The 26,572-nt window shown below is 40.8% G+C and overlaps 1 protein-coding gene across 1 annotated transcript; it reads left to right on the plus strand.

The window, feature by feature from the left end:
• The first annotated feature begins 8,810 nt into the window (after window positions 1-8,810).
• LOC129773665 (uncharacterized) lies at window positions 8,811-12,446 on the plus strand. Its single transcript, XM_055777310.1, has 3 exons — window positions 8,811-9,105; window positions 9,690-11,131; window positions 11,196-12,446. The coding sequence occupies exons 1-3, from the start codon at window positions 8,811-8,813 to the stop codon at window positions 12,444-12,446; spliced, it is 2,988 nt and encodes a 995-aa protein (XP_055633285.1).
• Window positions 12,447-26,572: the final 14,126 nt, after the last annotated feature.

The following is a 26,572-nucleotide window of genomic DNA, read 5'->3' on the forward strand; positions in this document are numbered from 1 at the left end:
TTCAATGCCGTCAACGCGGATAAAATTAGTTTACTAGGGGCTGTCCACATACCACGTGGACAGAAAAATCATTATTTTGAACACCCCTCTCCCCCACCGTGGACAAACGAAGACATTTTCTATATAATTATCATTCATTATTTTCATTTTCAATGCGTGTTATTCCACTTGAGAATCCATTGCTATTTTCGCTTCAAACCAACGGAACACGAAGCTTAACTCCGCAAGCGCGAAATCCAATAAGACTAACGAAGATTATTGTAGAACACATAGGGATTATTTCTTTTCGAACGTTTCCTTAAAGTTTTAGAAAAATTAATTTTTTTTCCACAATAACATTGATTTAAATGTAGAGACGAATACATCAAAATAAAAACGGTTCAAATCGGAACATCCCTTACTCGGGTTTCGCGCTTAGCAACACATTTGGCGATTCATTTTCATTTACACCCATACCTCGCTTTACGGCCTAGATACGTTTCACGAAAATCGGCCGCAAAGCGAAAAGCCGTATAAGGAATCAATTATTCTAATACAAATTCATGCAAATTCAATCAGATCGGTTCCAAATTTGTTAAATATTTAACATGGTTTTTCATTCGTTTCTGTTTCTGGAGCTGAATATTGTCCCGCATGACTGGAGACAAGTGAGAGTGATAGCCATACGAAAACCCAACAAGCCGGCTTGCGATCACAACTCGTATAGGCCGATTGCAATGTTATCCTGTATTCGCAAATTGTTAGAGAAAATGATTCTACTTCGTTTAGACAAGTGGGTCGAAACGAACAATTTGCTGTCAAATACGCAGTTTGGCTTCCGCCGAGGTAAAGGGACGAATGATTGTCTCGCGCTGCTATCTTCTGAAATCCAAATCGCATTTGCTCGCAAAGAACAAATGGCTTCCGTTTTTCTCGATATCAAAGGGGCATTTGATTCAGTTTCCATGGAAATTCTCTCAGAGAAGCTTCATAATCGTGGACTTTCACCAATTCTGAATAATTTCCTGTACAATTTACTGTCAGAAAAGCACATGAATTTCTCTCATGGCAACTCAAAATCTTCTCGTTACAGTTTTATGGGCCCACCGCAAGGCTCCTGCCTAAGCCCCCTCTTGTTCAGTTTTTACGTCAATGATATGGATGATTGTCTAACTAGAGACTGCACGCTGAGACAACTTGCAGACGATGGAGTTATTTCCATCACGGGTACTAATCCCGTTGCTCTGCAAAAGTCGTTGCAAGATACCATGAACAATCTGTTCACGTGGGCCCTCAAGCTGGGTATCGAATTCTCTACGGAGAAAACTGAAATGGTCGTTTTTTCTAGGAAGCACGAACCCGCCCAATTCCAGCTTTACCTATCCGGCAAAACGATCCAACACTCTATGTTTTTCAAATACCTGGGTGTATATTTTGATTCTAAATGTACCTGGGGGAGACACATTGCGTATTTGAAACAGAAATGCCAGCAAAGAATCAATTTTCTCTAAACAATTACCGGAACATGGTGGGGTGCCCATCCAGGAGACCTCATTCAGTTGTACAAAACAACGATATTGTCAGTGTTAGAATATGGCAGTTTTTGCTTCCGATCAGCTGCCAGGATTCATATTCTCAAGCTGGAGAGGATACAATATCGTTGCTTGCGTATAGCCATGGGGTGTTTGCATTCGACACATACGATGAGTCTCGAAGTTTTGGCAGGAGTACCCCCGCTTACTCTTCGGTTCACAGAATTATCCTACAGATTTCTCATCCGTTGCAAGATCATGAATCCATCGGTGATTGATAACTTCGAAAATCTACTCCAGCTGACTCCTCAGTCAAGTTTTATGTCTTTATACCATGAGTACCTTACCCACGACGTGCACCCTTCACCAGGCATCGCCAACCAAGTTTGCTTTCCATACTTTTGCAATTCCTCTGTCATTTTTGATCTGTCCATGCGACAAAAAATCCATGGAATACCAGATCACCTACGCTCCAATGTTATTCCGTCGATATTTTCGGAAAAATATGGGAAAGTTGGATCTGATAAAATGTTCTTTACTGACGGTTCATACATAAACGGGTCCACTGGCTTCGGCATCTTCAATGAAAATTCCAGTGCCTCTTTCAAACTCAAAGATCCTTGTTCCGTGTATGTCGCAGAAATGGGTGCCCATCGACCATTATTTTATTTTTTCAGACAGTCTCAGCTCAATAAAGGCAATCCGCTCAATGAAAGTTGATAAACGCTCATCTTATTTCCTAACAAGAATAAGACATCTATTGAGTGTTTTGGTCGAAAAATTATTCAAGATTACCTTAGCATGGGTTCCCTCTCATTGCTCGATTCCGGGGAATGAGAAAGCGGACTCGCTAGCTAAGGTGGGCGCTTCAGAAGGCACACTTTTTGAAAGGCAAATTGCTTATAACGAATTTTTTCACATTCCTCGTCAGGACACACTCGTTAGTTGGCAGCGCATGTGGAGTGAAGATGAGTTCGGTCGTTGGTTACACACGATTATCCCTAAGGTCTCGACGAGTGCATGGTTCAAGGGATTGAATGTAGGTCGTGATTTCATTCGCGTGATATCTCGGCTTATGTCCAATCACTACAACCTAAACGCGCATCTCTATCGTATTGGGCTCGCAGCAAACAATCTTTGTGATTGTGGCGATGGCTACCACGACATCGAGCATGTTGTCTGGTCGTGTATCCGGTTCCATGCTGCTCGCTCTCAGCTCTCTAGAGCACTGAGAGCAAAAGGCAGACAATCGGATATCCCCGTCCGGGATATCTTAGGTAGCCGGGATCCTGATCTTCTGCTTCATCTATACCTGTTCCTCAGAAACGCCGATGTCAACGTTTAAAGATGTTTCCTTCGTTGTGTCCCCGTTTCATAACCCTCCTACCCGATCGATAAACTTTTACTTAGTCGCGGCAATACATACACACACTCTTTACAGATGCACGGGCCAAAGGTTGTGCAGTCCACTGATCATTCAACAAGAGCCAAAGGTTGTACCGCTCATGACAACTCTACACGAACTGATGATTGCGCCGGCTAGTGACCATTCTATCCTGGATTCCTCGAGTCGAGAAAGACGCACCACGCTAGATATGGGGTACAGACTAGGGAGCGTTGCTGATTAATGGTCAGCTGCATCCCAATAGGAAGTAGCCCGTGTCAGGCACACGTATAGAGCATCGAAGACTGCAACATACCAATTATGAGAACACTTGTAATACTAACCTCGAGCCAACCGCGAGTAATCGGTTACATATTACTAACATAGTTGTAACACAAAAATTGTCAAAATATTGGACTCCCGGCCCCGTCAGGCTAACGCCACATGTGCCTTAATAAAAAATATATTTTGGAAAAAAAAATGGTTTTTCATTCAAAATGCATTCTGTCTTTTTATTTTTATTTCATTTCATTTCAATCAAAAATTAAATTCATTTAAATCGAAAATACATACATAACATAAATACAAAACATACAATACATACAACCTACATACATGAAAACCAACAATAATCTACAGGCAAACCTTTTTTTGTGCGGGGGATAGGGAACGCACAAAAAGTCGCATAAAAAACGTGCAAAACTTCACCAAAAGCTTTAAAATATCGTGTTCGGTACACATTTTGAAAAAAAGCTTTTTTTGGGCGGTAGATAGGGACCGCATAAAAAAAGTTTCCCCCAAGAAAATAACTCAAATCCATGCCATTCACCGTTCAATTTCCTCTTGTTTCCCTGCTTTTCGATGGGACACTTTGCCTTTTCGGTTGCGCGTGGATGTTTTGTGCTTTTAGTTGCATGTCGAAACGTGTTGCTGCTAGAAATCATGCCATGCAAAAACTTAGAGAATTTGATGAGAGGAGGTGAATGATGAGTCAAATATGCCTATTTTCATACACCGCACAAAAAAAATCGCACAAAAAAGCCGCACAAGAACAGAAAATCGCACAGAAAAATGAAACAACTTCATGTTACATAGAATATGTGTATGTATACATACCTAATTTGTATGTTGCTTAAATTCTTGTCTCGCAAATATTTTTCCACATCTGTATAAAAGTGATTTTTGAACCAATCATCAATTTGTTTTTGCCGTTATGACGAAACATTTTAGACCGTAAATCGAAAATGTGCCTGAATTGAAGAGGGCCGTTATAGTGAAATGCCGTATAAAGAGCGGCCTTGTAGCGAGGTATGGGTGTATATAGATTATTAGTGCTATTATTTTCCTTTATTATTATATACAATCATTAACAGACGTGAGCTGGTTGAACTGTATATGTATTAAAAAAATCAGGCAATGACATTTATGGCTTCAATAGAATAATGTTATTGGAATCTTAAAATGAAGCAGCAGTGATACAAAAAATGGATATTAACACCATCATGCTGTTCGAGTAATAAGAATAATATGTAGTGTTGGTTCACTTAAAACAACAATGGCGGCTCAAATGAACAATGAACCTGCATTGTGATCGCTGGCTTCATCTACCAATGATCTTTCTGTTCAACCTCGTAAGTCTTGGAGAGTATTGGGTTGTTGCCGAATTCGTGCCGGCTTGAAGAAAAAAAAATCCACAGCATAATTCTCATAGACACACAATTATCCAGAGAAATCTAAAGAGTTTCAAATAAAAGATAGCCAGACGGTGCGAGGTCTTCCATAATCGCCTCGTGAAATCTATCCAGTTGTGAACCGTACAACACGTACAACACAAGCAAAATACATGAAACGTGTTGCTTAATTGCTTAGTTGCTTAGTTCCAACAGAAAATATTAAAAACTGTATGGATCAAATAATTACACACAGCATTGTTGAGTGAGAGACATACTTACATACAATTTACGACTTATAAGAAGAAACACTTTTTGACGTAGGACTACGTCTGACCTTTCAATATAGGGGCCCATTTCAATATTTCGATGTGAAAAAGTGTTCAGTTTTTGAACGCTAATACCTCCTCAATTAATGAATGGATTTTGGTTCCAAATACACACATTGATAGGAAATATCCTCAGCATTTGTTTATGTGCTACACATTACGGTTTTTTCAGCTCATATAAAGTTCAAATTGATGAAAAATTGGAAGAAAGAATTCCCTACTTTCCCATACATTTTGTCTGCGCTCCTGCAGCAAACAGTTATTCATTACAAGCAACCACGGGTACGAGCGAAATGTATGGACAAGATGAAGGAGGGAGACAAAAAAGTGATTATAAATAAATATCGCTACAACGTTAACTATATGGCTATATAACGATATTTTGATATTGATTGTCAGCAAAAGAGATATCGCTGCATTTGCCGGGGATGTACGCGGTGCGATACCACTCTTGAGAGACAGGAGTTTTAATGGGATGTGGAGCAGGAGAGCCTTTCGAAGTGTGTTAAAAGCGGTGGAAGCGTTGCGCCAGGTGAATGACTGGCCAATAGTGCTCGATTTGATAGAATGCTGGAGTTTTTAAATGGTTTTATTTAGCTGTGACATATTTGTATGTTTGTATGTAACATCTTTGTCTATGGCGCGGTACCACATTAATTGAAATTTGACCCCTTTCCTGTTGACCGGTTCATCTGAAATTTGGAACACACCGCTACAAAATGGCGGATTACATATTTTCTCTAAACCCCATCAATATGGGTATCAAATGAAGGACTTGACTAGTAGAACACAGTTATTCATGAGGAATGCAAAGCCCAATTATATCACGATACCAGACGGTAAATTCCTATTACGTTATGCTTGCCACCAACTGTGTGTTCGTTGCCGGCTGAACAATAACTCCTACCACATTTGCACCGCACGACATTTGCACGACAAATTTTGATTTTTTCGTATTTGAATCTAAACGTTTGAGTGTTTGCTGAGAGCTGAGTGTCGCAACCGCTCGCTGCGACGCACCTTCTTCCAAACACCTTGGGAAAAAAATAACACGTTCCCACTTTCGGCGCACTACTGTGTTTCGAAGAGGATCAATAGGACAACACAACAATGAAAAAAACCAAAACAAACAGTTCAGAAGTAAGAAGGTCCTTTTTGAAGAGCTCTGTTTTAGAAGTTTTATTGTCCTGATTATCCTTAATTGTTCATTTTAAATCAAGATTATCAATCCTACAAATTCAACAGCAAACGAAGACTCTAAATAATATTCCCACCACCCAACGAACTAGACAAAAGAAACACTAAACGTATATTATTCTGAATCTAAATCTAGATGCAATACGGGAAACTTAATAGTAATGAAAGAGTGCTTAATGTTTTTCTGTATAATTATAAAAATGTTTTGTTCAATTGCGTTTATATTTATGTCATCAGTAGCGATTTTTTAACGTCGTCGTCATAGCCAACATTATTGTGAGCATTAAATAAACGTTCAAAAAATTGGAAAATATTTTAAAAAATCCGTTTAGTTCGTGATCGGGGAAGCGTTATCGAGGTTGCAATAATGTCGAGAAATAATCGGACAAAGCCAGGCGTGAGTTGTGCGCTGTGCAAGGATGTATACAACAGCCGGATGGTTTGTTGTGACGAATGCAGTAAATGGTTCCATTTCGTGTGCGTGGGTGTAACTGAGGAAATCGAAGAGGTGGATTGGAGTTGTTCAGCGTGTGAGGCGAAGCGAGCAGGTCAGATCCCATCGGTCATCACTACAGCTCATGCACAGAGTGAAGCGGAGCCAAGGGCAGTGGATAACCAAGGACAAAATGAGCTACTCAAGGAGTTCCAGAGGAGAATGGACCAGATGCAAAGTAGGTTTGAAGAACAGCAGCAGGCGTACGAAAAACTGCTTCGTGAAAAGGAGCGCGAGATACAGAACGCGATTAATGATTTGCAGTCTCGTATGGAGAAAAGAGAACGGCAGATACGAGAGGAGTTGAGCGTTGCCGCAGTTGTTCCTCCACCCAATGCAAATTCGACAACGTTGGGAACTGAGAACTGTCAGACGAATTACGTTAGCAAAGCGATCGAGCAGATACAAAGACAACATGCGGAGATGGCGAGAAAGCAAGATTTAGAAACGAAGAGTCTTGAGGAGCGAGTAAGGGCGATGGAAATCAGCAGCAGTGAATCAACGAGAAATGATGGTTTGAATGCGGATGCGGATCCATTTATTCCGAACAGCCTTCCTCTATCTTCGTCAGTGAATCTTTCTCATGAACTCAGCAGGAGTCAACTCGCTGCACGGCACACGGTGTCAAAAGAACTGCCTATGTTCTCGGGTAACCCTGAAGAGTGGTCCATTTTCATCGCCACTTATCAGAGTACCACAAGGATGTGCGGTTTCAGTGATGAAGAAAATCTGCTTCGACTCCAGCGTAGTTTGAAAGGGAAAGCTCTCGAGACAGTTCGCAGTCGGTTGTTGTATCCAGCTGTTCTCGACGGTGTTATCAATACGCTTCGTATGCTGTTTGGTGGTCGTCCAGAAATTATCGTCCACTCGCTGGAAATGCCTGCGCCAAAGGCGGAGAAGTTAGGAACTCTGATAGATTTCGGCGTCGCTGTCCAGAACATGTGCGCAACGATTGTGGCATGCGGATTGAACGAGCATCTTTGTAATGTGGCACTTCTTCAAGAACTCGTTGAGAGACTACCACCAACCGTGAAGCTCGACTGGGCTAAACATCGACAAACAATGTCAGCGGTCACACTATCGGACTTCAGCAGCTGGTTGGGCAAGCTGGTGGAAGCAGCTTGCGTAGTAACGATTCCGTCGACGATCAGTACGTACGTTGGCAGATCTGAGAAGCGTGTTCGGCGGGAGGAAGTTAATGTTCACATCCAGTCCGACTCTAATCAGATTTCAAACTCTACATTGCCATCCAATAGTATGTCGAAACCTGTCAACAAACAATGTGTCATTTGTTACGGAGATTGCAGTAATGTAGGGTTGTGCAGAATCTTTCAAGAATTGGATATCGGGGCGAGATGGGCTGCGCTGAAGCAGAACAAATTGTGTCGGAAGTGTCTGTCAAAACATTTCGGAGCATGTGCGGTAAAGCAAGCCTGCGGTAGAAACGGTTGTTCATACATGCATCACAGGTTGCTACACGACGATTCCAGATACCAGCGAATGGAGAATCCTCAGATATCGAGTCTACAGGCGGGTGCAAGTACACCTACCGAAAATTGCAATCTTCACATTAACGGTGTCAGCAAGATTCTTTTCCGATACGTGCCAGTGTTACTCCACGGACGAGGGAAGATTGTACACACGTTCGCCTTTTTGGACGACGGTGCGTCAGTGACGCTGATGGAACATAGTTTATTAAAGGAGCTAGACATTCAAGGTGAATCGTATCCCTTGTGTCTGGGCTGGACAGGGGACCATCAACGCCAGGAAGTGAATTATGTGAGGCTGGCGGTAGATATTTCCGGAGTGCATGACATGAGTACATATTGGATACCGAAAGTGCACACCGTGGACAACCTAGCTCTACCTCGGCAAACTCTCGCGATGGAGGAATTAGCGCGACGCTTCCATCATTTGGCGGCCTTGCCGGCTGATTCCTATCGTAATGTTCGACCACGGATACTTATTGGTATGGATAATTGCCGCTTGGGTCACGCGCTCGACAGCAGAGAAGGAAAGAAGGACGAACCGATCGCTGCTAAAACACGCCTGGGGTGGATAGTATTCGGACCTTGCTCTATAACGTCCCAAACAGCGACTAGTTTAATCGCACACTACAATCTTCATGTGTGTCCATGTACCGAATAAAGCGACGCGGAGCTACACAACGCAGTTAAAACGTACTTTTCGCTAGACAGCATCGGAATAAGTTCTATTAAACCACTGATGTCGAAGGACGACGAGCGAGCCGAACATTTGCTCAAATCCTTGACTAATGTGAACAAAGGGCGCTATGAAACTGGATTGCTCTGGCGTTATGACGATGTTCGAATGCCGGGCAGTAAGCCGATGGCAATGAAGCGGCTAATTTGTCTGGAGAAGCGAATGCAACGGGATCCTGATCTAGCTGAAGCCCTGAAGGAGAAGCTTAGAGATTACGAGCGGTCTGGATACATCGAGAAGCTGACGGAGAACCAACTAGCCGAGAGATTCGAACGCGTGTGGTACCTTCCAATAAAGAGTGTGTCTTCCCCACCATGTTTTGCCTTTCGTCGCGGTTAGGAGCCTTCTGAACCTTGTATGTACGCAGGCCCTCCCGCTGCTTGGTCCGCTGGACGAATGAACTTGACAAATTCAGCTTATTGGCGACATCCCGGACCGAACTTCTCGGATCGCGTCTAAACTGCTTAACTACGCGCTTGTGATCTTTTTCACTGACGGAGCATCCATTTTTGCCGTTTTTCACCTTCCGGTCGATGGTTAGGTTCTCGAAGTATCGTTTTAGTACTCTGCTGACCGTGGATTGGACGATTCCCAGCATCTTACCGATGTCCCGATGTGACAACTCCGGATTCTCGAAATGAGTGTACAGGATTAATTCACGACGCTCTTTTTCGTTCGACGACATTTTTCCAAATTTACGAAAAATTGACAGTGAAGCATGGCCAACGTGAGCTATACACTCTTATCTGATTATAAGCGAAAGCTGAAGATATAATTCCTAAAAATTAAATTTCTCTAGCGTTTTTTCCGTGATGCAATTTGATGTGACACACCCTTTATTCCCTGTTGTCAATCTAAATAAACTGGGAAAGTTGCGTATAGTGTGGGACGCAGCCGCAAAGGTGGCGGGTGTTTCACTGAACTCGTTCCTGCTAACCGGACCAAATCAGCTTACTTCTCTTCTCTCCGTTTTACAACGCTTCCGAGAATTTCGAATTGCTATAACGGGCGACATTCGAGAGATGTTTCTTCAGGTGTCGATGAACTGGCGCGATCAACAGTGTTTGAGGTTCCTATGGCGGAATGGAGAATCAAAGCGTATTCCGGATACCTTTGTTACAAAAGTAATGACTTTCGGGGCAACGTGCTCGCCCAGCTGTGCACAGTATGTGAAGAACCACAATGCGCAACGGTTTCAGGATAAGTTCCCGAGGGCAGCTGAAGCGATAATTAGAGAACATCACGTAGATGATATGCTGTCCAGTGTGGAGACGGAAGATGAGGCGATAAAGCTAGCTAAAGATGTCCGATTTGTTCACGCAGAAGCAGGTTTTGAAATAAGGAACTGGCTGTCAAATTCGAATCGAGTGCTGCAGGAGTTGAAGGCGAATCCTGGAGAGAAGAGCATGAATCTGTTGAGCGAAATGGGAGCCGAGAAAGTTCTGGGATTGTGGTGGTGTACCGTAGCCGATACCTTTACCTTCAAAGTGTCTACGAGGCTAAATGTCGATCTACTGCAGGGTCATATCGTACCAACAAAAAGGCAGATTTTGAGTACGCTAATGACCATCTACGACCCAATTGGACTACTTACGAATTTCCTAATGTTCCTGAGAATGCTACTCCAGGAAATTTGGCGTAGTGGTGTAAATTGGGATGAACCCATTAAGAGCGAACAGTGGGAGAAATGGCAAATATGGTTGCAAGTTCTTCCGCAAGTGGAGTCCGTCACTGTACCCAGGTGTTACCGAATAAAAACGAGCACAGGCGTGCAAAATGAAATTCAACTCCACGTGTTCGTAGATGCGTCTGAAAACGGGTATGCCGCAGTTGCGTACCTCCGGTTCGAAAAAGATGGCGAAGTGGAATGTGCGCTCGTTGGTGCGAAAACAAGGGTAGCTCCGTTGCGATTCGTGTCGATTCCCAGACTTGAACTTCAGGCAGCAGTTATCGGAGCCCGCTTAGCGAACGGTATCATGATGTCTCACCAACTTAAACCAACAAAACAGTTCTTCTGGACGGATGCGCGTGACGTTCTTTGCTGGCTGAATTCCGATCACCGGAGGTATAATCAATTCGTCGCCGTGCGGATCAGCGAAATTCTAGAGCTGACCGAGGTTAACGAATGGAATTGGATTCCGACGAAACTGAACGTGGCTGACGATGCGACGAAATGGCAGAAACTTCCGGATTTTTCTCCTGCCAGTCGTTGGTTCCGTGGTCCAGAATTCTTGTGGGAGGCAAAAGAGAAGTGGTCTGTTTCAGTATCGAGCTTCGATTACACCGCAGAAGCGGTTGCTGCGTCATGTCGCATTTGTACAGCGGTATCCATCGAATCTGCACAAGAAACTATTGAAGGAGCCCATCGTCACCTGCCCATTGACACAGGAAGAACTTCGGAAAGCAGAGTTGTCAATTCTTAAACTAGTTCAGAATGCTCAATTCGCCGCAGAGATAGCTGCACTACAGAAACCGAAACAGGCACCTTGGAAGAACGCATTGCCAAAAAGTAGCTCGCTGTATGGCCTCAGTCCTTTCTTGGATGAAGAGGGGCTGCTGCGAATGAAGGGTCGTATAGATGCTTGTGACGACGTAGATGATAATGTGAAGCGCCCGATATTGTTGCCCAAGTGTCATCCCGTTACTGACCTCATTATAGCCAGTGTTCACCAGCAGTTCTGCCACATGAACCACCAGACTACACTCAACCAGATCCGGCGTAGATTTTACGTGCCTCAGCTACGGTCGACCTACAAACGCGTGCGAGCCCGATGTCAGCTCTGCAAAATTCGCCAGGCGAAGCCAGCAGCTCCAGAAATGTCAGCTCTACCACCTACGCGCCTAAAAGCCTTCTGTCGTCCATTTTCCTACGGTATCGACTACTTCGGTCCTATGCATGTAGTTACTGGTCGGAGGACCGAGAAACGATGGGGAGTGCTGATCACATGCCTAACGGTGCGAGCGATACATCTTGAAGTTGCTCACAGCCTCACAACCGACTCATGCATCCTCTCCATTAGGAATTTTACCGCTAGGAGAGGTGCCCCTCTGGAGATAGTCAGCGATCGCGGCACCAACTTCATAGGAGCATGTCGTGAGCTGAAGGAAGCGTTACAAAAATTTGACCACGAAAAACTCATGGAGCACTTCGTCACCACTGATACAAAATGGTCTTTCAATCCTACTGCATCACCACACTTCGGAGGAGCCTGGGAACGTCTCGTTCATTCCGTGAAGAAAACCTTGAAGCACCTCCAAGTCACACGCACACCCACCGATGAACTGTTGAGGAACATGCTCACAGAGATCGAACTAATCATCAATTCACGACCATTAACGCAGTTACCACTAGATGACGAGCTTTCCCAAGCTCTCACTCCGAATCATTTTTTGATTGGTTCTTCAGATGGTTCAAAGCCCCCGATCACGTTCGATGACAGCAGTTACGCTCTGAAACACACCTGGAAACTGTCCCAAGTCTCTGCAAACCGGTTTTGGCGTCGCTGGGTAGCTGAATATCTGCAAATCTTACTCGGAGGACCAAATGGTTTGGCCACGTCAAGCCTATCGCAGAAGGGGATATCGTCGTCATCGTTGACGAGGCTCTGCCAAGGAACTGCTGGCCGAAAGGTCGAGTGATCCACGCAATTCGGTCCAAGGATGGACAGGTTCGTCGTGCAATGGTACAGACCTCGACCGGAGTGCTAGAGAGGCCGACCGTCAAGATCGCTGTGTTGGACGTAGGTGCAAGCGTGAGTACATCGGATCACCGGCCCTGATGTACTGGAGGGGAGTGTCGCAACCGCTCGTTGCGATGCACCTTTTTCCAAACACCTTGGGAAAAAAAATAACACGTTCCCACTTTCGGCGCGCTACTGTGTTTCGAAGAGGATCAATAGGACAACACAACAATGAAAAAACCAAAACAAACAGTTCAGAAGTAAGAAGGTCCTTTTTGAAGAGCTCTGTTTTAGAAGTTTTATTGTCCTGATTATCCTTAATTTTAAATCATTTTAAATCAAGATTATCAATCCTACAAATTCAACAGCAAACGAAGACTCTAAATAATATTCACACCACCCAACGAACTAGACAAAAGAAACACTAAACGTATATTATTCTAAATCTAAATCTAGATGCAATACGGGAAACTTAATAGTAATGAAAGAGTGCTTAATGTTTTTCTGTATAATTATAAAAATGTTTTGTTCAATTGCGTTTATATTTATGTCATCGGTAGGGATTTTTTAACGTCGTTGTCATAGCCAACATTATTGTGAGCATGAAATAAACGTTCAAAAAATTGGAAAACTGTTTCTTTTTCGTTGCGGTTGCAACACTGAGGTTTTTTTTTCTTTTGATTTTTTTCTGTAATTTTGTGCATGAAAAGCTGCTCATTCTGGGATCTGTGCTCCATGATATTCGAATATTGGACACCCCTTGGTGTGGTCCTACGTCTCTCCGGTTATGTCCCCGACATTATCCACCCGTCTTTTCTTTCCCCAATAATTAACAAAGCATGAATTCCATACAAATTAGAAAATGTGCTATCTAATCTAACAATATCAAGGCACGAATAGTTGTGAAGCTGCCTATGTTTGTTGGGTTCTAGCTAACATTCATTGTTATTCTTGATACCGCTATTGATACCGCTGAACGAAAGAACGATTCAATTGAACTGGTTCACTTAGGTGAACGGTTTGCTACTGAGCCGTTCAACAAAGTGAACTGATTTGTCCATCTCTACTCTCTGGTCTGGTTTCCTTAAGTCGGGTTCAGACGGTACGAGTAAGCATACGAGTCGATCTAGTCAGTTACTGCAGTGCAGCTACTCACACCGTGTGAACACATCACGACAGTTAGTGTCATGTGTGATCCGGCGTGCGAGCTACTTCAAAGTTTTTTGAATTTACTCGCACTCACATCCCTCAAAACGTCAAAAACAGAATTTAACGCTCGAATCATGGATGCCAAATGTAAAAAAATGTCTCTATTTTTAAGATATTTTAAAATATGCGAAGATATTTATAGACTTGAAAATTATTGGAAAAACAAATAAAACCCTCATAGTTTCTAAACGAAATCATTGTTATTTTGTTTTGCACGCTGGCGGGGCACGTTTTCTTTTTGAGATAGTTTTCTTGAGAATCTAAATATGAAATCATTATCGGGCAAAATTTTCATTCAAAGTTCACTCACAACTTGCAAATAAAATTATAGGAGGTTGTGTTCAAGACACGACCGCATTGTTAACGTAGAACTACGCTGTAGTTTAATTTAAGTCGCTTGATTATAACTGCGGATATTACCTTATAATGCTACGAAAATTTTGAAATCTACCAGTTTGGTCGCTCTGGAATGTTTTTTTAATTGTAGAATCATTTGACGATAATTGTTTGATAATTCATTCTTGTGCTCGCAGAACGATACATACTCGAGATAAGCGCAGCTGTCATCCTTAGTGAAGAAAGATTTGCTACTGGCAAGCGAAACCAAAACACTTACAAAATTCCAAAGCGACATTTACTTTCTTGGTGTCTAAATAAGCGAAATAAATTCTATCTGCACGCGAACCCAAATAAATTAATAACTTATTATAACTGATTGAATAACTTGGTATTCCCCGAATACTTTTTTGGTGCACAATCTTAACACCTGCTTCACCATAGCGTCAGTTCATAACATTGATGCAATGTCAAAGGCACCAACGAAGCCTTTATGATGACAGAAAACAAACAATGTTCACTGCTTGGAAAAAGACTGAATATTTGCATCAGCAGAGATTCATTACTAATACGCTAGCGCAAATATATCCACACAATTGTGTAGCTCAAAACATTAATGCAATGACGTCAGTTTGATGCAATGATTGCAATCAAAGAGTAAGTAAGGGGCTGTCCACATACCACGTGGACAACTTTAGGGGTGGTAGGGGGTAAGAAAATGTCCACTCTTGTCCACGGAGAGGGGGGAGGGGGTATAGACTGAGTCCACGTGGACAGGAAGAATTTTCTCTGCGTATTTATCAATAAACGGATTGAGAAGCCTGAGAGTGCTGCCCAGTCAAACGTTCATATATTTTCTCTCATATCATGGATCTTCTTCAGTGAAATCTGTATTATAAAAATATCTCACGTAAATTGTGAATGACCAACTATTTCCTATGATCGAACTTTTATAGTTACGGGATATGCAGAGCCCTCATAGCCAAAACTATAAAAATTAAACGATTCCATAATGGTTGAGATTCCATGATATGCGTAAATGATTTTTATCAAATATAATTTTCTATACGTTTTGTTATATCTCGAGAACAATATATGATAATAACGTCTGTATAGTTTTTCATACAGAATTGCGTGTAAAATCATTTTTCCAAAGTATTTTCTTTCCATTAATTTCTAGGAATAAATATTTACATTTGCAGGAGATTGTCTATGCATCACTAGTCGTCAACTTAAAACAATTGAGCCAGTGTTCTGATAAATTATAGAATATTTCAGGAGGTGATAGAGGATCATATTTGATGAAAAAATCCTAGGCATGTAGTCAATTCTCAACTAGAAAATTGTTGAATTTTTGTTAAGTCTAATTTTATGTTTTGAAATAACTCTAATTTAGAAAGTACGCTCCTTAGAATAATTATACTGTTCATTGGAAAGATAAGAAAATTTAGTATAGAATGCAATTGTAAAACTTTCAAATTAATAGAACCCAGGATCAACTTTTAAATGTAAGGAACCAACTTCAAATCTTGTGTTTTTAATTAATTTTCCAAAAATGCATGATAAACTGGATTGTTTCTATCAGCCAAACTGAAGCTCTCCAACCACTCTACTGTTCCTTCCTTGACACCACACTATTATCCTTCTTGTTATCTTCCACTAATTTAAATGTGTTCACAACATAATTTTATGCAAATTTTCAAATGAAAGCATCGTGCGCACTTTTTGAATTTTCAGTTCAGTCATTTTAAGGCAAAAAACCGGTCTCAAGGAAAGTTCAATAATTCTTTCGTAGTTAAGATTTGATCATCTGCGTGGAAGATTTTTTATGATCCCCTATCTCTTCAAATTTTTCGGATCAGCTTAAGTATATATATAATAATATTATTTTAAACAGATATAATAGTTTTCGATATTTTATTCAATTTATGAGAAAGTTTTCTCAATAGTTTGAACATTTGTAAAAAAAAATAATAGAAGGTTAATGAATTTCTCAAAAAAAAAAAAAAAGTTTCAATCGGGCAACAGGCTTCAGGGACATTTTTGGAAAAAATGAACAAAATTTCAATAAAATGGGGAGGATCGGAGGATTAATTTGGCGTTGAATTGCTCTCTGGTAAACTGTGACGTTTTAATAAGGATTTAAGTGGAGGAAAACTAAAGAGCAATACAAATAACTTATCGTGCAAGATTAGTAAAAAAATATTGAGTCGTGAGTTTTCTGATGTTTTTTCCCCACGAGCATTTTGGAAGCTATCTAGACACTCAATGCAGGATGGTCAATAAGCAGTTGAAAAATAAAAAAATATATATAGATATTGAAAATATTTTTAATAAGGTATTAGTACCCTTTGAAACTATTGCGGAAAAGGTTTCTATTGCGCTGATGACTAAATGTGAATTGATCGTGTGAATGAACAGACATTTCCTGTGGCGAAATGTCGAAAATGTTTTGAGTGATCTTTGAAACGCTCTAACTCTGTTATAAAATAATGCATTCGTCAAAGCATCAACTGGACCATGTATTAAATATTTCCAAGATTGCGATGAGTAGATTTGACCATCGATTTGCTGTGCGTTCATTATTTCATGAAATATTCTTAATTCGAAATCAAAGAATAATTTTTCATTCGATAGAGAATACCTCTGTAGTAAATAGTTCTACTGAAACTCTCTATGAATTGAATGGACGCAAAATAATCATGTTGATTGGATTGCTTGTAAGCATATATTCTCAAAATCTAGAGAAACTTTCAAAACAAACTACAAACGCTTCATCTGTTCTTGCAAAGTATTTTATCTACAACACATATACACATCACACACTAGAAATTTGTTGCTTGAAAATGCTGTATTTTTTATCTTAATGTCATCATTTATATCGAAGATTCAGGCGTTCCGAAATCTCTGAAAAATTTCGACCTTTTACTCCTCATCCTTTGTCAAGTGAGGATCTATAGATATCAGTACATGCTTCCTACTTTATCTTTTTTTTTTTAATTCTTTTTAAATGATAGAAAAAGAGTCTATGTATATAAAATCGTTCTGTTCGTTTTTGTGCGCTTCAAAAACTCGAGCTCTGATGGAGCTCATATTAGAACACAACATACGAGCCACTTCAAAAATTGTTGTTGCTACTGCCAACGCCTCAAGAAGCTTCAAGCTTTCCACATGAAATGAGCACACTTCAGAAATAAATCTGTGAAAGTAAATTAACTTTCTAGTATTGAATATGTATTCTATGCGACAGCAACACAATTCTTTGCATGTGTTCAAGAATAGTGAGCTTAAATTGTATCTGATAGTGATTTTAAATCTATTTAATTTTATTCGATTGGCTTTGCTCAAGATCAATCCTTGGAATTTTGTAATTTATTTTCGGATGCGGATTGTTCAACTGGATATTGTGCGTTTCCGTGTTGACAAACCAGATAGCAGATAGCCTTTAAGATAATAGAAAAACAAAGTATTACAAGTATTTTAATTAGAGGCGAATGAACTGCAAAGTTTAAAGCCTTTTAAAAGCAAAAAACAAAGAACATACAAGTATTTCAAAATTAAACTCATATGGAATTATATGGAATATTTACTACTCATTTTTCTGTCATAAAACACAAATGAGCCACGGCAAACGTGGCAGGGTTCAGCAAGTAAAATTTGAAACAAAATAAACATAAATGGAATTAAAATTTAATTCATGCGCAGTTCAGTTATTTTCCGAATTATTCTAATAAAATCAAGAAAAATGTCCACGTGGACAACAGGGGGAGGGGTATGAAAATGTCCACGCTTGTCCACGGAGGGGGAGGGGGGAGTTTAAAATCGTGCTTTTTCTGTCCACGTGGTATGTGGACAGCCCCTAATTTGGTCGCATTCACAGCTCAGTCCGAAACAAAGGCATGTGATGGCGCAAAACAAGGAAGAACAAGCGATGTTCATTGTTTCGTAACTAGAATGATACTGAAAGTTTGCCTTTCCTTCGTTTCCTTGATGAATTAAAGAGACTTTAAACTTCTTCAGTTCATTCATCTCTAGCCTTCAAAAAGGCCTTTGGAAAACTCTATTCTTCCCTCATATTACTCCTCCATCCTCATTGCCTTGAGAAAGGCATTCGATCCCTCGCCGTCAAGCTCGCCCAGCAACGGTGTTGTCCAGTCGGTGTCCTGACGAAGAATGAAGTCAGCAAGATCCACTGTTTATACTCTAGGCCCCTTCGTTCTTCTTTTTTTCCTTCGTTCAAGGAGACTTGACGATAAGTCGTTCGATAAGTTGCTCGTTATTGACAGCTCTGTTTGGGAAAGCATACAACTGGACAGAACAAATGTAAGAGGAAATGGGAATGTTTTCAATTTTCATCAATTTAAACCATATACAGACTATGGGATTGTAATGTATAGCTTATCAAACAAATCTTAGGGAATTTCTGATTCGTTTGGTATGTGAATCGCCAGAATCCGTTCACGGCAAAAATAGTTATTAACGTTAACTTTATTTCATAAAAACGTGACCTGTTTTCTGATTTGGCACCCTTAATTAAAGAGGTAGTTCTACGTCAAAAAGTATTGTTCTAAGAAACAGAATACATATTCGATTTAAAAAAGTAGATTTTCATTCATTATTTTAGTTTTTGACGAGTATTTATTCCTCTTTTATGAGTGTATTTTGGCGTTGTATTTGTGGAGCAATTAAATTCAACAGTTTTTTCACTTTTTCAGGTGTTATTCTCAACACTGCTCTGTACTCTCGGGGATCATCATCGTAGAGTTCCTTCAATATTGTATTTGTTGCTCCTTTTCTTTGCATCCAATTCCTGGCCCGAATCCTTTTTTTTCTGCTTTTTTCGGATAGTACCTTCAGTTCAAAGAAATTCAGCACACAGTACGACCAGCATGTGTTTCGCGATAAAATTGTGTAATGATAAATTCAACTGAAAACCTAAGACGAAAACTGTCAACAAAGAAGTCGATTTCGGATCAATCATCTGACAAATTCGGACCTGATTGCTGTTTCTGACTATCTGAAGGACATTTGAAAAATCGCCTGGCATCTCTGGTAAACCCGTGCCGTAGTATCTAGTTTCTTGCCAGCAGCTCACATTGTGTGAACGGACAAGGCGAGTCAACCAATTGTCAAGCGAGCCCACCGGGTCAGTAGCTGCTCACTGTCAAGTCAGCTACTAGCAACGTATAAATGGGCCTTTATTCGTTCTCACATGTTTTTTCGTGACGGACCAGGTAAGTCAGTCAGTAAGTAAGTAGGGGTAAAGGGGGGAATTTGGACCACCTAAGCAAGTCGCCTAATATTTCCAAGCCAATAAAGTCTAAATCAAAAATGTCACATTGTATAATGAGCTACACTTGTTTCCTCTCAATCAATAATGTTTAATCATTTTATCAAGCTTCAAACTACCAATCATAAAATCATAAAATAAAAGAGCTGATTTTTGGACATTAAAATTCGATGTGGGGTGATTTGGTCCAGTGTGTGTTTCATCGAAAAAAACATATTTATGTTTATGTAAAGTATTTTGGGATAACGTTACAATCATTAATAGTGTTTTGGGATTGATACCAGGTGTCTTGGCCAGAATCCAGACCAGAAAAATTGGATTGACACCATCTCGAATTCTGCATGAATCTTTTCACTGTTGTTCGACCAATTTCAAACACTTTCGTTGTTGGTCAAATAAAATCCGTTCTTGATGGCCTGAGTTGCTCTTTCAAGTTCCTCCTTCTTCCAACGTTGTCTGTCCATCCTCTTTTTGTAATTCCGTGACATCTGGAATCGATTAGATCAAAGAAAAGCTTCAAACCTGTAGGACCAATTCACCCCACAGAAACGTGTCCATGTCACCCCACACAACATGCCAAAATTAAAATGCAGTTAATTTCATTTATTGTTATCAAACTTACAGTTTCGCTGCATCGAAATGTTCCTCTTCTTTAGACGAACAGAACTTTACTGCAAAATACACGAAAAGTTTGTTTAATCAGCGGGAAAAACCTTAAAACCACGATCGGAAAACTCACATTTTTTGACAATCAAAGTGCTTGTTGTGTTCATGCTACCGTTTCCTTCCACCTGTTGAATTTTACCAAAGTTTTTTTACGTTAGTTACATACGGTTCAGTAATAAAAGAAAATGACATCATAAAAATTCCAAGTTGAGCCTTACTTTTTGAAATAAAGTGGGAGTCCAAAGCACCCCGTATGTCCAACTCACCCCGTGTTACCCTAATTCTGCATTTGTCGATAGCAGCCAAATGAGAGGAGATAACTTGGAAGATGGCGACACTCTATTACCCTCAAAGTTCCGTCGGAAGCCTGATTTCAAGAGTTTAATGTTGATAGAGATTTTATTAGAAAGGTTATTGTCTTATCATATCGTGTTCAATGTACGTCTCTATCATGTAGGATATGGAACTAATGCACTGGAACCAGTGCTTGGAAATATCAGTTTCACATCAATTTTTTCAGCTGAATTTCAGACCACCTTCGATCATTATACCATTGTATTCGGGATATCGAAAATGAACCAACGCCAAGCCTCACAATAACAGCAAGCCACTGACAGTTGATTCATTCACTTTCGTTCATTCCCTCTTTCGCTCTGCTCTGCGTTCACGGAGTGTAAACAAAAAGAAATATCCCAAGTTTTGCCATTCATTGATATTAATGCACCAGTTCATTCAATATCAACATTGTTCTCGGACATTGTCATACTGTTATAGAAGTTTATTCACCTAACCAGGGATGCAAATTGCAAACTATAAAAGCGATGCTTCGCTGCAGTTAACATTCAGTTTTGTCTTTCTATCTATGCGATTGATTTGCAAAGAAACATCTACATTCATTCATAACGTCCGATTGGAGAACTGGATTCCTGTGTTTGATGGTCCGTCCGCGGGAACCGCTTTGTTTCCCAGAGTGCGAGAGGAAGGATTTGTGGTGGAGCAGTCACAACGAATGGCCATTGATATTCCGTTGAATTATACGGCTTCACAGGCGGATGTAGAACAACGAATGGCTTACTTCCGGGAATATATCGGGGTGAATCTTCACCTGTTCCGGAGCCCTACTTCCCTGAAATTTTGAACAGTGCCACAAACAAGACCTATGCATCTAGGAATAGAAATACATCGCTAAGCGTAAGCATTTCGATATTTTTGATAAAAAATGTTCTATAAAAAAATTGATTACTGAACGTAAATAGACCAGCTGATGCAGTTGGAACAATTTTGGAAATTGAAAATTGAGTTGCTCGATTTATGGATGCAGTCCAATCACGAACAGTATTAAACAGTCCAATCAGTTGAGGTATTAAACGTTAATAGTTAATTTGGATATATGTTTCAGTATTTCTCATTTCAGCCGGATGGTGAGCGCCTCCCTCTCGAAGATAGTAACGGTATAGACATCCCCGGATATCTAATGGAAATTCTATTCTACTCTATTCTATCTGTGACCATACTATGGAAACATCCATTCGATATTGCATAATTTGTTAGGATTCGCTCATGTTCCAGACATTTTGTACCTGGAAGGACCTGGAAAGATCGGTGAATTATCGACAGCGATGTGTGATCCCATTTTCTATCGACTGCATCAGTTTATCGATGATCTATTCGAACAATACAAAAAAGGGCTTACACTCTATACTGAGCAAGAACTGGGATTCCCTGGTGTAGGGATTGGAGACGTTTCGGTGCAAGTTACCAATGGGAGAGCGGCGGTGAATCGTCGGCTCACGTCTGCAGACATATGGGTTTCCCGTTTGATAGGTTCATCGACAAGACAATTGTTCAGATGGAAGATTTCGTGAGAGCATTTCCCAACATGAAGCGAACGTCATCCATGGGGAATATTTTATACATTATGTATTAGGAACGGTATTTCTGGATTTGAATTCAAATTAGATTGGTGCAAGATTGCGTAATTAAACAAAAAGTGGATTCAGCTACAGTTGAAATAAAAATATTTGAGAAATGACTAAAAAAATATAAATTTATTTTATTTTCATTTTACGTAGGAAAAATCGAAGCATTCGAATCTACAATGGCTCAGTTGTCACCGAGGTGGTTACATCCTTCCACTTATATAGTGTTGGCAGTATCTGATCGAAGACGTCTTTATTCAGTTTGACGATCATAATATTGGCCAGAGTCTCTTCCTTCAAGCATGTTCTCTGGTTAGAGAGCACCAGTGCGAGTGCGCTAAATGCCCTTTCCACTGATACCTGACCAGAAGGAGTAGCAAATACAACCTTGACCACTGCGTAAAGTTCAGGATGCGAACTCTTTCTTTTGATCCATCGAACATCGAAGTTATGCTTCTGGCGAGGCTCGATATCCAGCGCTTTGAGCTGAAGTTTGAATGCTGATTGATTTGTGTCTATTTTAGCAGCAATTGAACCCCCGAAAAACTCGGTGATGTAGCCATCGCTTGCATCCATGGCATCAGATGTCGAAGACGTAGTAGTTGAAGAGGCAGCATTATCATCAGTATTATTGAGTCGACATATGCGGTTCCAAGTTTCTGTGATGAAACCCTAGAATAATCGAATGCATCAGTACAATTTTGGAAATAATTTATTTTTCAATTGGACATACCTGAATAAGCTCCTTTTCTTCGCCATTGAAAATAGCTGAATTGACAAAATTCAGTCTTGGATCCAAGTACAGGGCCATTCTGAAAGCTTGAGATAGTCGCAGCCTGGAAAGCCTGCTCTGAAGAGTTTCATAGCCAACGGATTTCTATGAAATCGACGAACTTCGCCTATAGCAATCAACCATGCTATACAAAAATCTGAAAGCGATACGTGTGAGCCCTGCAGATTTTGAGAGCATATGTACACTGGCTTGAATGCTTCTGCATAACTTTCAATAAACTCCCAGTGGCTTGAGAGATCTGTAACGAATAAAATATTGCTGGTAAATCAAAAATATTTCATCAGAGAACCTGATAGTACCTAGTTCTGCAAATTGTTCAGTCAACTGTTCGAAAAACTGTTTCTGATTCAGGAAGCTGCTTACCATTCCATAAATGCCGCCCCACCGCGTCTGGCACCAAGTTGGCGGATAAGTGGCATTGTGATGACCGAAATTTGTCGTGTATTTGACGTTTTTGCATTTTTTCGCTATTTCCGTTATTTCCTTAATAGAGTCATTGCTTTTATTTACTACGTACAAAACAACTAGCTGCAACGTGTGTGCCGCACACCTGATGAGATTTAATCGCTCTCTGAACGCCTCGCACAGGCTGGCCGTAAGTGTGTCGTTTGTCTCGAAATATTCTTCGCTATCATCATCTTCTCGCAAAGACAACATGACCAATTCTTCCTTCAGTTTTCTGACGGCTGCCAACATATTAGCACCGTTATCTACTACCATTGAAAATACTTGGTCGAGGGTCATTCTGTAGCTTGTCAACGTATTCATTATTTTTTGTTTCAGTAAGTTGGCAGTCTGACTCTCATTGATCTCAAGTATGCCTATAATATTAGGCTGTCAAAAAAGTCCTGCGGTATTTTTTTTAAATTTTCATTTGTTCATAAAATTAGTTACAATCATCTGTTTTAAGTAAAATATGCGCCGTTTTGTTCGATGACTTGTTCCCAACGAGATGCCAACTTCATAATACCCCTGTTATAGAAGCTCGCTTCCTCATTGGCAAAAAACTCGGATAGCCAATTTTCACAGGCCTCTTTTGTGGCTAACTTCTGACTACCTAGCTCGTTCGCCATGGACAAAAACAGGTGGTAGTCACTTGGTGCAAGGTCCGGACTATACGGCGGATGCAAACGAACCTCCCATTCGAGCTCCCGGAGCTTCTGGCACGTCACCAAAGAAGTGTGTGGCCTGGCGTTGTCCTGATGGAAGACAATGCGGCCTCTGTTTATCAAAGATGGCCTCTTCTTCATGAGTGCTACCTTCAAGCGGTCCAGTTGTTGGCAGTACAGGTCCGAATTGAGCGTTTGGCCATAGGGCAGCAGCTCATAATAGATTATTCCTTGACAATCCCACCAAACACACAACAGTCTGAGCCGCTTCAGCGGGCTTCGACCACGACCGTTTGCGCTTCACGTTGTCGTAAGTGACCCACTTTTCATCGCTAGTCACCATCCGCTTCAGAAACGGGTCGATTTTGTTGCGATTCAGCAGCGATTCACATGCGTCGATACGGTCAAAGATGTTTTTTTGCGTCAACGTGTGTTCTTTGCGAATCCAAGCTTCTTCAAATGGTTAATAACGGTTTGATGACTTATACCCAGCTCTTGGCCGATGCTACGGCTGCTACTATGCCGGTCTTTCTCGGCTAATTCAGCGATTTTGTCGCAATTTTCGACGACAGGCCTTCCGGAGCGTGGCACATCTTCGACGACCTCTACACCAGAACGAAAACGTTGAAACCATCGTTGTGCGTTGGAAATGGAAACTGTATCGGGTCCATAAACTGCACAAATTTTATTGGCAGCTTGAGATGCATTTTTGCCTTTGTCATAGTAGTACTGTAAAATATGTCGGATTTTCTCTTTATTTTGCTCCATATTTGCGACACTATAACTCACGAACGACTTAACCAAACAAAACACTGTCAAGGACTATATTATAGCGCGCAAAAATACCTTTCCAACAAGCTATAGTATGACTCGATACAATGAATACAACTAGAACTACGCGCTTACAACGACACCTCGCGGAAATACCGCAGGACTTCTTTGACAGCCTAATATGAAGCTTTTCATTAACGGTTTTACATAGCTACTCAAACTAAATCTTACCCAACGTCCGAATGACAATCTCGTCGCGTATGCAATATTGAGCATTTATGCACAATATGTGGCGGTTATGGCGACTTGCGGAGTCGAGCTTAATCGAGATAAGCTTATTTTTCATCTCGTCAGCTATCGCACTTTTCACTTTTCCCGCAGCTGCTTGCAGATGATTCTTAGCTGTCTTCCCATTGAATGAAATTCCTGGTCCAACAGCCTCGGACAATCGATCCAGAAGTAGTTTAGTTTCGTCCCATTCGACAAACGAAATGGGAAGATTCCGGTTAGCGATCATTTTGACCACATACTCAAATAATAGTTGATGATCAACTGGAACCGGACGCTTGGGGATAAGTCGAGCTTTCTTCGCAGACGAATCGAACTCCTTCAGCAAACCGTATTCGGTAGATAATTCCGGGTGTTGCGATCGGAAACGGCGGATAAAATTGCCAACATCCAGCTTTGGTTGGCGAAGTTTGCATTCGCTAGTCGGATCGATTTTTCAAAATGCTTCCTCGCCGTCCAAGCCAATGTAGTCTTTAGCGATTTCTGTAAATGTGCGTATCGATCTCGCTCTCTTGTTGGCATTTCCATTTGAACCACTGATTTTGGTTGCCATTTCGGAGTAACTTCAGAAATAACGGTATAAATTAACAGAATATGTCACTAAATAATCAATAAACACTGTCTCAATGAAAAAATCACACACTTGTCAGGATATTGAGAATGAACGGTCACAAAATTCCTGACAATTCAATTGCAATGAATGAAAGAAAATGAAGTCTCATGACTCGAGCTTTAAAGAAAGCTCAGATACAACAGAATGAATATGAATGAACACAGTAGTAAATTTGTTTGACGTCGGATGAATGACAGCAGTATCGACAAGAGAAATGAGCGTGTTACACTGATAAAAAATTATTTTCAGTATTATTTAATAAGCTCAATATTTCCAAGCCCTGACTGGAACACATCTTTTTTTTATCGATATATTGACGTAGGACTACGTCTAACCGGAAGATATAGGGGGTGAAATGGAAATCTAGGCACTGAACAAGTAGGAAAAAATGCAAGATTTGGAACGCTTATAACTCGAGCATTTCTCAATAGCTCGCAAAGGTTTTTGCATCAATTGATAGGAAATATATCTACGCATCTATCATAATGAATAACATTTTATTTTTCTTGAGATAAATAATTGAATAATTGTGAAATATCAAGCATTGTCAAAATGCACTATGTGCCCATTTTTGATTGGTCCATTTTGTGCTCCTCAAATCGTACCGACCAAAACGGGCAACCAAAGCAGCAGCGAAATAGAATGAAGCACGATTGGAAAGGAAAAAGAAAAAAATGAACGAAACATTGGTCGCAGTCTCACACATGCGTAATTCTCGAGCCAGCCAGTCAGCTTAAAAATCCCCGATCCGCTGCCATAACGATCATTCTCATTCAAACCGTACACCACATCGGTTCGCATCACAACACATCAACAAACCAACCCAAGCAGCCATGTCTGGACATGATAAAGGAGGAAAAGTGAAGGGAAAGGCAAAATCCCGCTCGAACCGTGTTGATCTGGAGTTCCCTGCAAGGGTAGCTAGGCCGAGCGTGTTAGTACCACTGCACCATTCCACCTAGCCGGCGTTATATAGTTTCGGCCGCCGAAGTGATCGAGTTAGCTGGCAAAGCTGCTCGCGACGATAAGAAAACCCGCATCCGGAACAGAACACATTCGGTTCGGTGGACATCAAGACAACAGGCAGTTGC

This window comes from Toxorhynchites rutilus, chromosome 3 (genome assembly GCF_029784135.1).
Source record: "Toxorhynchites rutilus septentrionalis strain SRP chromosome 3, ASM2978413v1, whole genome shotgun sequence".
Lineage (NCBI taxonomy): Eukaryota > Metazoa > Arthropoda > Insecta > Diptera > Culicidae > Toxorhynchites > Toxorhynchites rutilus.

Coding starts and splice junctions, on each gene's coding strand:
- LOC129773665 (XM_055777310.1), top strand. CDS start 8,811: ATGTCGAAGGACGACGAGCGAGCCGAACATTTGCTCAAATCCTTGACT. Junction 9,106..9,689: donor GTGGTACCTTCCAATAAAGA/GTGTGTCTTCCC, acceptor AGTTGCGTATAG/TGTGGGACGCAGCCGCAAAG. Junction 11,132..11,195: donor CATGTCGCATTTGTACAGCG/GTATCCATCGAA, acceptor CCATTGACACAG/GAAGAACTTCGGAAAGCAGA.